General features: G+C 39.3%; 1 protein-coding gene across 1 annotated transcript in view; it reads right to left on the bottom strand.

Annotated features, from left to right (window-relative positions):
* MYO15A (myosin XVA) overlaps window positions 1–15,151 on the bottom strand; it is a 1,299,796-nt gene that overhangs the window by 288,149 nt on the left and 996,496 nt on the right. The window contains exon 59 of the mRNA XM_044070057.1: window positions 8,572–8,668. Within this exon, the coding sequence (XP_043925992.1) occupies window positions 8,572–8,668 (97 nt within the window). The remainder of the gene's footprint in view (window positions 1–8,571; window positions 8,669–15,151) is intronic.

Raw genomic sequence — 15,151 nt, forward strand, 5'->3', positions numbered from 1 at the left:
ATTTTGAACTGTTTTCCAAACCTTCTGAGTTTTACATATCTTTATACCTATTACATGTCAAATTCACTGTAATTACTGAGCTATATTTAGTTTACAGAGATACGTGATTGTATGACGGGAGTTCTTAGCTCTACATATTAGAAATAGTTAAGTTATCAGTATATGTTTGATTCACAATTACTGTGAGACAATTTTAATACATACCCTGTTATTATAGCAACTTTATAGGATTATAAGAGCAATACTTAAAATCTGTCCCTATTTTTGGGCATTTGTACCTCCATTATGGCAGGCTTTGCCCAGATTTCTTGGGCTAAGAAATTGAGAGGTATGTTTGTGTATTTCTAAATCTTTTAGTTTTCTATGTTTCTAATGTGAAGGGAGAGTTCAATAGGAGCTTGAGGATGGAGAATCATAACAAATCACTGACAGGGGCACATATTCTAGAGATGTGGATGGTCAGTAAAGTAGTATTTTGAATAGGGATCAGATGACCAAGGTACCAGGACCAGGAGAGATAGAGATGGGGAGGTGTAGGGCTAGGGGTTGCCGGATGACTATGGGAGTTATCAGGCAAACTGGGGTGTGAGGCTGTAGGAGGAGGTACACAATGGCAGGGAAACGTCAGCTGGCTTTATGGAATGAGATAATGGCATGAAACGCAGGGAATTTTGGGTAGGGTCAAAACAATAGTGAAGCGGATAGTGATGGTGAAGTGAATAGTTTGGAAAAATACTGAGCTAGAGGAAGGCTGAAGGCAAGATGCAGTGAAAAGAGGCAGAATAAGGAAGGAAGAAGGCAGGGAAGAGATTATGAGCATCAGACATGATAACACTGTAGGAAGAGAGAGAGGGGGAGGTGGTATAGACATGATGACTGCTGGAGGAAAGAGGAGGGGATGAGAAAGGGAAAAGAAAAAGGTGGAAGGGGTGTCTGTGTGTGATCAATGGGAACAAGGAATGCCACTCTAGTAAGAGGGATCAAGGGATAACAGCAGAGAGGGTTTGGGGGCAATCAGCAGAAGGATGCTGAAAAGTACCAGAATATGCCATTGTATGAGGGATTATTAGGAGGGAGATAAGGAGGACAGGAAGTGCTTGGTGTGACTGCAGAATATGCTGACCCTGACAAGGGAAGGGGTAAGCCCACATGGCCATGCATGTGAAGACTAGCCAGTTTGCAGGAGTGATGGTAGAAGTAACAGAGCACAGGACACTAGAGATGTGGGGAGTAAAATATAGAAAATGAGTGTTTGGTGGGAGGTGCAGCATTTACTCAGAACAAACAGGAATGTTAAAAAGGAATACTGAAGTAAAGTTGGTGGTGAAGGAGTTGTGCAGAGAGCAGGATTTACCTATCAACACTACATTCTGGGACAGAGAGAGAGAAGGAGATGGTTACAACTGTTGTTAACAGCCAGGACAGTCCCCATTACCCTTGTGTGTATAACAAAAAGGGGAGCTCAACACACAGTTACTCTTTGTTGATTAACACTGTAGTAGTACTTGGCTTATTTTCACAGTGCTATTTCAAGAAGGATTCTTTTCTTTTTATTTCTCTTGGGCCGCTCTGACTGAACTCGTGTCACCATTGTCACCAGTGTAACTTTTCCTATGTGACAGCAGGCCATCTTATAACTATTGATGGGAAATTTGTTTGGCGAGAGAGGAATCTCTAAAAGGGGACAGGGCAGATGGGTGAAGTAATTGCAGCATACCATGAAAGTAAAGGGCAGAAAGACATTGCTAAGAACCTAGATGATAGCTGGGGAGGAAAGATGTATATTTTTGTCCAGTTACATGGTAGGTACATACCATGACTTGGAATGAGGAAGCCGATGGAAGACAGCATTGCATTTCATGTATGATACAAGATTTTTGTGACATGCATCGTGACCTCATCCTTACTTGTTTTTGTTGATTGGATTAGTCCTACTGGGTATGGCTTATTTTAAAGGTAGATCCATGGCAATTTTGCCAAGATACAAGGGAAATCAGTCACTCATTCTCAAGACCCATGAGGTCTTTACATCCACCTGAGCTACCACTAAATCAGGTAGATAAGACCTCAATTTAATGTCTCGTCCAAAAGGTGGAACATTAGGAATGCAGCACCCATCTTATGCTGCACAGCAGAATCAGAAATGGAAATATCCTGCATTTGTTGTGGGGATAGAACCCTCAGCCTTCTGATTTTCCCCATCATCAAATGTGACAATACTACCTGATGAGCCATTGATACTCATTAAGCTTCTCCAAGATTATGAAGATATGAAAGAAGTATGTCTATTAGACACCACAAAAATGTGTTAATTCTATGCTTTTGTGTAGATTAGGGTACTGTTAACAAGTCCATCTGAAATAGCACAACATTCTACTGTCAGGAAAGTTTGCAGTTCTCAGGAGCAGGAGTCAGAATCTTTGAAATGTTGGTTTATTCACTTCATTAAAAGTATTTTATTCGATAAAGGAGTAGCGAGGAAGAAGTAGGAAATATCACTCCTTCACAGCTACATAAACAAACCATTATTCATAGAAAAAACACATAAATGGCACTGGCTTACTAAATCGCAAAGGTGAAATTCTTACATAGCAAATGGCAGAACTCGGCACTAGTTTTCTTTGGAGCAAAATATATGGCCAGTACATTTTGCCATCTGCTTCTTTGCACTTAACTATTTCCAGATTTGAGTCATGTGTCTCCTCTCAAGTGTTTACCTTCTCTACTGATTGGGATCATTTATTTTGTTGGCTTTTGTGATGACCCCTTCCTAGGCCAGTGATCAAGGAGCCTCAGTCCTCACCACCGGAGGGGGACATTCACTTGGAATACAAATGGATACATGTAGTATTTCTAGATGCAGACCTCTCTGTATTAAGCACAAGTTCCCTTAAGAGCACACAGGGAATGCACTCAGCTCAGGATCTGGATTTCTCTATATCTGTCTCCCTCCCCAATAAGACTTTCCACTGGTATACCTGTAAGGTTAGGTCCTCAGCCGAGTGTCCAAGCTAAGTCCTCCATCACTCTCTCTGTGCACCCAGTACTTTGTGCCCCTGCCACAAGTAGCTAGCACACTCACTCACTCACTCACTCACTCACTCACTCACTCACTCACTCACTCACTCACTCACTCACTCACTCACTCACTCACTCACTCACCCACTCACCCACTCACTCACACACGTCTATATTATAACATCAAAGTCTTACAACTTCGAATATTATAACATCAAACCCAGTAGAGTGAAACACCAGAAACCCAAACAGTCAGAGTAGCAAATTTTTTCCCAGAGAAAAAATTTGCTGTTCCGACAAAGATACACACAAACTCACTCACTCACACTCACACTCTCACACACGTCTATATTATAACATCAAAGTCTTACAACTTCGAATATTATAACATCAAACCCAGTAGAGCGAAACACCAGAAACCCAGTCAGAGTAGCAAATTTTTTCCCAGAGAAAAAATTTGCTGTTCCAACAAAGATACACACAACACAAGCACACCAAAATAATTCACACACACACACTTCACAAAACCATACACTAAACCATACATACACCACTAGCTATCCACTTACCTTAACCCAACCCTAAGGTCCATCACTATCGCACACTCACCTTACCTGCTCCCTAACCCTAACTCACCTAGCCCACCCTAACCTTCATGTCCACACAATCGCACACTTACCTGACCCACGACCTAACCCTAACTCACCTAACCTGCGCCCATTAGTTAGCACACTCACCTTCGTTCGCACACTTACCTTAACCTGATCCATAACCTTCGCTCCACATTTGAGGAAATAGCAAATCTGCAGAAACGGCCCACCGAATACTTTCCCTAGGAAAGTATTCTGTGTTCTGCAGCTTCACTATTTCCAGAGTTCGCTCTACTGGGTTTGATACGGCCCACCGAATACTTTCCCTAGGAAAGTATTCTGTGTTCTGCAGCTTTGCTATTTCCAGCGTTCGCTCTACTGGGTTTGATATTATAACATTCGAAGTTGTAAGACTTCGATGTTATAATATTGACCCCACTCACACACACTCTCTCACACACACTCTCTCACACACACACTCTCACACACACACACTCTCACACACACACACACACACACACTCTCACACACACACTCACCTGGGAAAGGCTGGCACTGATTTACTTGATGTGCCCCCTTCTACCCAGGGTATAAGGTAGTTATCACTGCCACCAGACAGTCCACAATCAGCTACCCCAAGGCCCTTAACAAAGGTGTCCAATTATACTGTGCAATATTAATACTAAGACAAATGGTAGTAGTTGTCCAAGACAGCTAGGCATTCCGGAATGGCTCACACAGTGATACCAAATAAATATAAGCACTCTCAAAAGGTTAAATATTTTCTAAAAGGACCAGCTACAATAAAAGTTTTAAATATATTTAATAAACAATAAAAAAACATGAAAATACTGAATATATATTTACAGTAAACCACATAGTTCAAATCACGCGAAATATTGAAAACAATATTGATGGACAGACTCAAGAGAAATAAAGAAAAACAATATCTAAACTAAGCTTCACTATATTTTCCTGACTGAATCTAGGAGAATTACTATTCCTACTTACTTAATACAGCAAGGCAGATGATGTGGTGAATGGCCCAGCGTGATGTCAGGTCCAAGACAGAATACTCAATGCTCAGAGATTACTCCCTGTAATTTCTAAAAAATATTATTTCCAGGGGTGGCTGAATGACCTAATCTGGTCACCCGACTCTAGGTTTCCACACTATCCCCTTTTGAAGTTGAGAGAGGAATTTAGCATAGGCATGTAAAAAATGCATATCTAGATATTTTCTAATGTTTATGGCAGGCTTGAGGCCAAGAAACAATCACAGCAATTCCCCTCTTTTTACTGAAGCTAATAAAAAAAAATGGCTTCTTCCAGACTTACTGTCTCTGGTTCTGTTCATCATTGTGGGATGCCATTTTAATGGTTTAACAGCTCATTTACATTTTCCTTATTTTTCTTGAAGTAAGTTAGCTGGTTAATCTCTGCTCATCCAGGGTCCTTTGCTAACATATATACATAAATGTATATTCTCTGTGTCTAGCAGGACCCATTGTTAATACATTTTTTTACCACTAACAACTTTACAAACATATTTTGATTTTCAAATTCCATACAGTTCTAATACATTTGTAACATTAGCATTTGTGCAAATCTGTTTGATATTCAAATGCCATACAGTTTTAATACATTTGCAACATAAGCATTTGTGTGAATCAGTTTGATATTCAAATGCCATATTGTTGTAATACATTTGTAACACAAGCATCATGTATAAATCAGTTTGGTAGTCAAAGGACATGTCATTCTTTACATTACTCTAGCTGGCTATGCTGGCACTAGCTCAAATCATCACAATTTTAAACATTCAGACCTAGACACAACTTATTCTTTACATGAAAGAAAAATAAGGCTGAATTTATTTTCTTACTGATGACTTTTGCTTGTGCCAGACTGTCATTGTAAATCATTCAGTAAATGCATCTCTTAAGTCTGTGTCAGTATGTATCTGAAATTTTTACTTTTTTCTGCCTTTGGTAACTGCAGTATTGCTTCAAGAAACTCTACTTCTACTTTTAGCAGTTTGTTATGTATCATTAATAAATATATCCTACTAAGACTATCTGCTATGTGTAGTTGCTTGACTGGTCTGTATTTCACAAAGCAGAACATGTTAGTAGTAGTAGTTATTCATACCAAAAAGTGAATTTTGGGGAGAAGATAAACAGCCCCGTCTCTGCAGATTACATCTTGTACATCTATATTATTCGGTGTTGCCACAAGTCCAGCAGACTGTACTGTTGCGCAAAAAGATGAGATGCTTGGGGGTTCTATTCACATTAAGTAGCTGTCATAACCGATAGGCAGCTCTGGTAAGTTCTGATGTGACAGCATGCAAGATGCAACGTTTTTATGGATGTTTACATTAAAACAGAATCACAACACCCTTTCTGATGGTAGTCCCATGAGATGGGTAGTCTTTATGAAACATTTTGGAAAGAAAGATTTTCTCAGTGACCTGTTCAAACTCTAGCAAAAACTACCAGCAACAAATCTGTATAGATCTATAAGTCAGCGTGGCTATGTAGATATGTTAATACTGTACTCCTATATTGCAACATAGAATGCATGTGTTAGTCAAAACAAAAAATCAAAGGGCTTTGCTGCAGCACTCTTTATTAGGGTTGCCACCTTTTCAACTTTCCATTTCCCGACAGATAAGCCACACCCATTGTGGAATGAAAATACACCTATTGCCTTAGGGTGGACACACCCCTTTTAGCAAGCTCCACCAAGAAGCACCAGGTTTTTAAATGCCATACGAAGTGACTACATGGGCAAACTTAGATGATATGAGGCCATAGACAAAGTGTTCAATGATACTTCCCTTCCTACCTCTGCTATCTACTGTCATCCTGGGACACACCCCAGTGTTTTCCTGTTGTCCTCCCACTCTTGCTTCCTCATACTATCCAGAATACTTTTGTTTTACTAAACATTGTCTTACTTGCCAGCTTTTCCTACATATTGTCAACATATGACCTAAAGAGCCAAGAGTATACTGTAATAAGTACCTAGGAACAAATGTAATTAAGATGGGGATCAGGGGACCAGAAGACCACTAGAAGTTATTGGGTTCCACGTGCTCTGATGTGAATTTTAGAGCTTTTTCCACAACCTTTGGTTCAGTGATGGACTGAACAAAAATTATAACTTACGAAAGTAAATATTTTTTACTTTCGAGGATGAAATAATTATGTCCAAAATTTAAAGTTCAAGGATGATGGCCCAGTAGTTACTAATAAATTGAGTAGTGGTTACCCACAAACTAATCAGAAAATGCTTGTGAGAGTACATAAATCATATCTGGGATGACTGCCTTCCCCCTTACTCCCCCAAAAAAAGACATAGTCATTTTCTGTCTATTTGTCTGGTGTTAAATTAGGGATGGAAGTGAAAATACAAATAGTCATATTTTGAGTTGCTGCAGTCTTACATCTACACAGTAAGCTGCCTTGGCCATAACCACAAAAGGCAGACACCTTCACTGTACCACTTTGCAGTCAAACACCTATTTGATGGCCTGCTGTGCATACATTTGATTTCAATTGTAAAGAAAGTGGAAAAAATCACGCTCATAGTAATTCATTCAAACGTGTTGCTCTTACACAGTACACTGACCCTAGACAAGTTATAGCAACCCTCTGTACACCCCTCTAAGGAATGTTAAAAAGACAATGTCTCCAACCAACACATAAGTTAGAGAGTCCTTGTGTGCACACGTCTGAAGTTTGACTTTGTGGAACATTAAAGAAATAATGGCCATAGTATCCTTGCCCCCCATGCAAACTAAAGTGATTTTGTTGCCCACATCCGAGTGTGGTCAGTTTTAGACTAGGTGGGGCCCACAGCAGAAGACCCTACTAAGCCACTTGTACAGCCAGGGACAATGGTCCTTAGAAGCTCTGATTGTTCTGGGATGCAGTCTATGGCATATTTTTTCACTACCCAAGAGGTTTATGTGCACATTCACCAAAATTAATTTTTACACGTGGGCACACACACACACACAAACACACAAAGACCTGACAAACCAGTGCTATCACCAGACAGACACACAGAGAACATCAGTCCCACCTAAAGCAGAGTTTTTGGATGTTGGCAGAGCCAGAGCACCTGAATAAAACCAATAGAAAGACTCTGAGGACATGCAGACTCCACACAGATGGAGTCACAGCAAAGGTCTCAGACAGGGAAGATGGCAATACTATTCACTGTGCCACTGTACCAACAATGTGTTAATCTCCCACACATGCAACCTAGACCACTAAAGACAGCCACATACTGACTGTGATAAGACTGAAATAATAGTCAACTTGTTGTTTTTATATATATCTATATTTAGATACACATGCATATATATATGCATATACACTTTAGCCCCCATACCCACATATACATATAAACAAGCATAAGCCACAGCAATGATTTTATTGCAGATAAAAAATTCCAAGTGAAACAGTAACCATTTTAGGAAAAATATTTCAGCATACCTCTCAAATGCCCATGGTTTTGACTCAAATTTTAGCTCTATCCATCTTATTCCCTCCTACAACTGGTGACTTTTGGAGAAAAGGTGGTGAATTGCACTTAATAAATAATGCCAATAATTAGAGTTACAGATGTCTTTTACTTCAGAAAATGTATATTAATTTGATTTCCCTTATTCTGTCAATGTCGCAGGTTAATAGTACTAATATAGTACTAATATTTTAAAAGTATTTCTGACTATTTCTGGATTTGTCCGTAATAAATTGAGAGCTATGTAATTCAGATTTTTTTAGCTCTCAGAATGGTTCAAAATACCTTTCAAGTACTCATTAGAAGTGGATTTCCTGATTTCCTGACAGATGGCAATCCTACTCTTTATGCATCACACATTTATTGCTAAACAGGTAGCTTAAGAGTGTAATAATTACTCCCTCATTTAAAGAAATAGAAAACATACCTCTGTTGGTAACTGCAAAAATGGCATATTCATCTAACGCTTCTGGTCGGTGTAATGCCATTTCATAACACAGCTCCTCGATAACATCTAGTGCCACCTACAGGTACAACAAAATAATGGCAATTAAATAATGAATAATATTTCATGGGAGTAAATACAGTAGTTTTTGTTATGACATACACGCTTTTTGAAAGCTTGACTGCAACTAATTTTACCTTTTGCTTCCTGACACACGGGTTTTTACTCTTTTAGCATTTTTTTGTCATTCTGCTTCCATCTGAATTCGGCTTTTCTGGACTTAATATGCCTTATATCTTGTGATAGGAAAGCTGGATTACGGCTCTCCCAGTTATCATTCGCATAGCTAATAACATAAGACACCTGACCGGTGGTGGTGCAAACCACAGTGATTTCAGAAACACTCTTTTGCCCTTGGAACTGTTTTTTTCCCCTTGTCTTCCTTTGCCTCCACTGCAGTCTTACCGTGAAAGTTTATAAGGAGTTGATCGTTATGCTTTACTGGAGATCCCTAGATTTCATATCTTTCCCCTTACATCAGCATTACTACGATGGAGAGCACCGTTTCTTTGATGCATAAATTTCTCCTAGAATACAGAATTGTCCTTACTTGTTGAGCTGCCGACAAGTATTGTACTGTCTATATCTACAAAGAGGTTGAACAGCTTACCATTTCAAAGTAAGAAAACCACTGATTTCTATATTTTTGTCTTCTCTCAGCTCACTTCTCAGTGAGAATGGATTTTGCTGCTCTTTAATCAGCCTGATGGGATACAGCCATGCAGTACTTGGACAATGACAATTTGGAGAGGAGTCAGACTGGTGGAACAGAGTCATAGTCCTGCAGATACACTCCTGCACCAAACCTCAGGTCCTGTTTTTTTACCATATACAGTGATGTTTATCATATTGATCACTGCTGCAGTAGCCTTAGCTATATGGAATATATTCTGCTGAGGATATAACAGCCAGCCAGCTTTCAAAGATTCAAGGCACCTTCCACATGGCATTTCAAGTTGAGCTTTCTAAAACACAAGTTTTGGTGCCAAGCCCTTCAGAACTTTACTGTCATCGAAAAGTACACCTCTGTAAGGCTTTTGAGGATTGACAATTGGCTTGGTGCTTTCCCTTTGGGGAAAAAACTTCCATTTTCTAAGAACTGTTTGTGTTTTATCACTTTCCTGTTCAGGAAAGTTATTTTAAAGCTAGGAAGTTTGTGCTTTCAGACTGTCAGAAGACCATATTGTACTTTTAATTTTTTTTCCTGTCAGTTTAAAACCTGTGTGGGGTAACTGAAAACCATTTTTTCTGTGGAGAAATGTTATTTATTTTGCTTTTGGGATTGTGCAAATTGTTTTTATAGTGCTTTTTACTGTTTTTTTCTTTAAAAAATTGACCTTTAAAGACTTGTACTTTTTACTGGCATTTGCTGCTTGCATTCCCTAGGAAAGAAGCACCATTTTTTGGATTGATGATGGAACAAATTACAAGTCCCATGGTTTGTCTTTCTTCTAGCCATAAAAAGAAAAAAAGTTAAGCAAGCAGCCTTTGCTGCCACAGCAGGCTAGCAATTTGCCCCAGCTGCAGGTGAGTGACTGTGCTATGGCCATTTTTGGACCTCACACCACTTATTTTTGACCCTGGATCCCTGTGGTGTAGCACCTACAGCCTTTATGGACCAGAGGTTAACCATGTCCTCTGCAGCTGTTGGGGGTCCCCTCAGTGGGTAAAGGGAGAGACACTCTTGTCGGTCCTGGGAGAAGGAACAGGGAAGGCTTCCCTGTTGAGTCAGATTGCTGTGTCCATCCCTGGGAAAGCTGTTGCTGCCATTAGTAACAGTTGGCCACACCTCTTCCTGTCAAAAAAACAAAGCAGACACCCCCCCACCAGAGAAAACTAAGCATATGTCTACTCCTCCTCAAATTTCATTAGACAGGAGTAGTTTACTGTGTCTGACTCAAGATTTAATTCAAGGTATTGATTCTTCTTATAAAGTAGTTTCTGGTAAAAGAAAGAGGAATACCTCTTTTCCAGAAGAGATTCATGATTTTGAATCTGAACAGGAAGATGAAGGCACACAGACAGGGTCTTCTCAAATTTCTGATTCAGACTCAGAGGAGAGCTTAGTTTGATTCTCCCTGTGTGTGTGTGTGTGGGGGGGGGGTCACTTTCTCTTTCTCTGAGAGTATTGCTAGAATGTAACAGTGTTTTTAGTGGGAGAACACACTGAGGTTTCTCAGTCCCTCAGAAAGTACCATGAGTTGTTACAGGAGGAATTTCCAGAGCTTACAACCATTTCTCCTGTTCTGTCTGCTTTGTGTGTGTTACTGCCTGCAATTTTTCTGATAGCCAGCTGTCCCTAAAAGGGCAGATACAATGTATAAAGTTCATCAGTCTTTTAAGTTTAAATACCCTATTCCCAAACTTGACCCAGCAGCTATAGATTTAGTTGATCTACACTGCTGCTAAACACTTAAGTCAGTTCCAATACTTCTTTCTGATAAGGATGGGAAAATTATTGATAAGTATTGGAAAAAGTGTATATATACTTCTGCAAGTTTGATTAACAGAATTTTGAATTGTCAGACTGTTCTGACTAATTTTGAAAGTATGAGGAATGTTTCATCTGCAGTTTTATTTTTTGTGAGGAAAATATTTAAATAATTTAGTTACTTCTGTTGCACTTGTCACAGCTCATTGTTTACGGTGTGCGCAACCCTGTTGATGCTTCTTCCAGGCATGTGGTCACTGGTACTATTTTGAGGAGGTTTGCATGGCTGCATTCTTAGAACCTCCCAAACTATATTACAAATGAGACTTTAAATTCCCCTTTGGATAGAGATTTAGTTTTTGGCCCCACTTCTCCTGATGTGATGAAAAAGTGTGATGAAAGAATAAGGTTTTGTGTGTCTGGATCACATTACCAGTTTTCTGCTTTACCCTTTGGACTATCCACCACAACAAAAGTGTTCAAAAAGTGTCAAGCTGTAGTTATAGCTCATTGTAGGCTACAGGACATCCACATTTTTCCATGTTTAGACAATATGCTTATCTTTGCAAAGGCTTATTCAAAGTGTAGGAATCTTTCTCTTGGGTGAGAGATATCTTAGAAAAGCTGGAATTCCAAGAGAATATTTATAAACCCTTTTTGACTCCTTCACTCAAGATTCATTGGGTTACAATGGTATCGAGAAGAAATTCCTCCTATCCAGAAGGTCATTCCTCATCCTGCAGATCAGACTCTTTTATTTCCATCTGTTCTTCATCACATGCTGTCCTAAAGAGTGATAGAACCAGTTTCTCTTTTCTAGGTGGGAAGAGGTTTCATTCAAGGATATTCCTAGTGCCAAAAAAAAAAAAAAAAAGAAAAATAATTGGAGACCAATTCTGGATCTTTCTTTCCCAAACCTGTTTGCGATAGTGCCTAAATGCAAAATGATATCACTTCACAACCTGTTACCTCCTCTCCCTCGTTTAAGTTTCCTGGTGACACTAGACTTAAAAGATGCTTGTCATCACATCCCTATTCATCCAGACTTCAGACGTTACTTAAGGTTTTGAGTGTCTGGTTCGCATCATCTGTTCTCTGCATTACACTTTGAACTATCCACTGCACTAACAGTGTTCAAAGTGTCTAGCTCCAATTATTGTTCATTGCAGGCTACAGCATATCCAAATTCTTCCATATTTAGATGAATTTTTCGAAATGTCAGGAATTTCTGTCTTGGGTGAGCAATCTCTTTCACAAACTGGGATTCCAAGAGAATGTTCAAAAGTTTTTCTTGACTCTCTCACACAAGATTGTGTTCTTGGGATGTCAACTAGACACCTCAGTTCAAAGAGCTTTTATTCCAAAGGAAAAATAGATTTTTATTTAGATCTATTTCTAAAGTTTTCCACTCAGACTTTGGTCACTGTGAGGGAATACCTCAGGATGTTTGGTCTCATTGCATCTGTGATTTTCATGATACACCTGGTAAGACACTATTTGAGAAAGGTACAGTGGTATCTGTAATCTCTTTTGTCCCAACATCAGCAACCTTTATTTTTTTTTTAATCCCTGTGCTGGAGTTTGCCAGAACAGAAATATTTTGGTGGAGACAACAGATATCCTTAAATCCAGGTCTCCCCTTCTTTCTCCCATCTCCAAAGCAGTCCATTACCACTGGCACTTCAGTCTTTGCTTGGGGAGCAGTTTCAGGAGGGATAAAAGTGCATGGGGTATGGGACACCAAGGACAGACCCAAGCACATAAATATCAAGGTGATGGCTGCCCTGATCAAGGCACTCAACTCTCTGAACCATCTTCAGTCCCTCTGACCCCTTCAGCTGGTTACAGACAATACCACAGTCATGTGGTACATTAACAAGCAAGGGGGAACCAGGTCATACCCCCATTGTAGACCAGCCACATTAGCTTTGGATATAGCTTCAGAGCACAATCTCACTCTACAGGCATCCTACATTTCGTCAAAGCAAAATTGTGTGGAAGATAAGCTGAACAGGACCAGGGCAGACTCCAATGAATGGAAACTAGATCAGTGTTCTTCCAAGATTTGGTCCATCTGTGGGGAGTTCCTCAAGTAGACCTCTTTGTCTCCTCTCTGAACAAACAACTGGCAAAATTCTGTTCCAGAACTCCATGCAAGAAGGCCTGGAAGACAGATGCCTTTTCTTTTCCTTGGTCATGAATGTTCTTGTATGCTTTTCCACCCTTTCCACTAATATCCAGGGTATTTCAAAAGATTCATAAAGAAATCCCAACATCATTGTGAGGACTCCTTTCTAGGCCAGGCAACTGTGATTCTTTCTTCTTTTGGAAATGACCACAAGCTTTCTTACAGACTGGATCTACTCACAGAAAAACAGGGGTATTTGATACCCCCTGACATCAGTATTCTTAAACTGATTGCATGGATGATAGGGTCTTAATTCCTTTTAGGCTCCTGTTTACTGAGGATGTGCAGTAGGCACTAATGGAGTCAAGAAAGCCTGCTCCTAGAAAATCATTTATTAGTAAATGGAAAAGGTTTTCTAGTTTTTGCCAACAACATAACCAGCACACATTCAGGGCTAGTTCTTCTCTGGTTGTACAATATTTGTATGATTTACTATCCTTTTTTATTCCTCTATCAATGTTCATTTATTGGCCATTTCAGCATGTCTGCCTATGGATCCTCTTCTTTCAATGCAGTCTCATGTCAAAACATTCTTGAAAGAGGTTTTGCATAAGAGGCCTCCAGGAAAACTGGTGGCCCCTTCTTGGGATTTTAATTTTATGTTAGACAAGCTAACACTTGCTCCATACTAGCTAATCTGACTGACTTGAGTTTTAACATGGAAAACAGTTTTACTGATTGGCCTGACCTCTGCAAGACGAGTATCTGAATTGCAAGCTCTTATGGTGAGCCAACCCTATCTCATTGTCTAAAGGGACAGGGTTTCTTTGAGAACTAATCCTTTTATGCCTAAAGTATTATCCAAGCTTACTTTAAGCCAAACTATCCATGTCCTTGTTTTCTTTCCCCAATCTAAAATGGGAGAGAAGGGATACTCCATACTTGGATGTTACCAGACAACTATTGCACCTCCATTGTGAAGGCTGAAGTGGTTGAGAGTGACCTTGAAGTCTGAATATAATCTGCATACCGAACACCACATGGCATCAGTCTGTCCTACTTAAAGTAGATGCTAATGCCCTGCCAGTCAGTTTGATATCACTATGACATATATGAGGGGCACTGGTTGTTCCCAGGTTTCTTTATAAACATTCTTGTTGGAATTTGTTTATCAAGGAATATGTCTAAAAAATGTAATGCTTTGTGCACTGAATATTGAAGTACTCAAATGGTTTAGTGGGTTCACACTAATGTCAGAAAATTGGATCTCATTACACTGACATTACATCTGATGATAAAAATATATGTGATAGCCAGGAGAAGTGGAAAATGCACCAGTTGAAGTTCTGCTCTTACTAAAAGAAAACAAAATCAAGTCATCACAAAAGTGATGAACAAAAAACAAGCAGACCAGTATCTTCTGTGGGAGATATGCTCCCCTGCACAAACCTGTTTGAAGCATTGCCAACCCCACACCCCGCATCCCCACTGTATGTAGTAACTCCATGGTTGTACAGCTGTGGGGAAGTCAGCAACTCCACAAACTGTGCTGTTACACCACAGTGCAATATCTTTTCTCACAAAGATTATAGCTTCTAGCTTTGCTATACAAGGTCTTCAATAAAAAGTGCTTTGGATAAATTGCATCAATTCAGAAAGGTGTTACATCAGGCTTTATTATAACTACATGATCTCAAGAGGTCATCATCTTTCATAAAGTTTATTTTACTTATTGTTATCATATTTTTTATCTTATGAATTAATTGTATTTAGATTGTTCTAACTGTGTACTAGATGTTTGCTTCTGTCTTATTTTATATTTATGTATTTTTTTGTCTAGCATTAATATGTGCAAAACATAGCTTTTGACTTCTTAATTCAAAAGATCTGAAAACCATAAAAGTCTACAACTGGATAGGGTAACACATATCACAAACTTGGGT

Source organism: Protopterus annectens, chromosome 1.part0 (genome assembly GCF_019279795.1).
Source record: "Protopterus annectens isolate FY-2018-M chromosome 1.part0, PAN1.0, whole genome shotgun sequence".
In the NCBI taxonomy this organism is placed as follows: Eukaryota; Metazoa; Chordata; order Ceratodontiformes; family Protopteridae; genus Protopterus; species Protopterus annectens.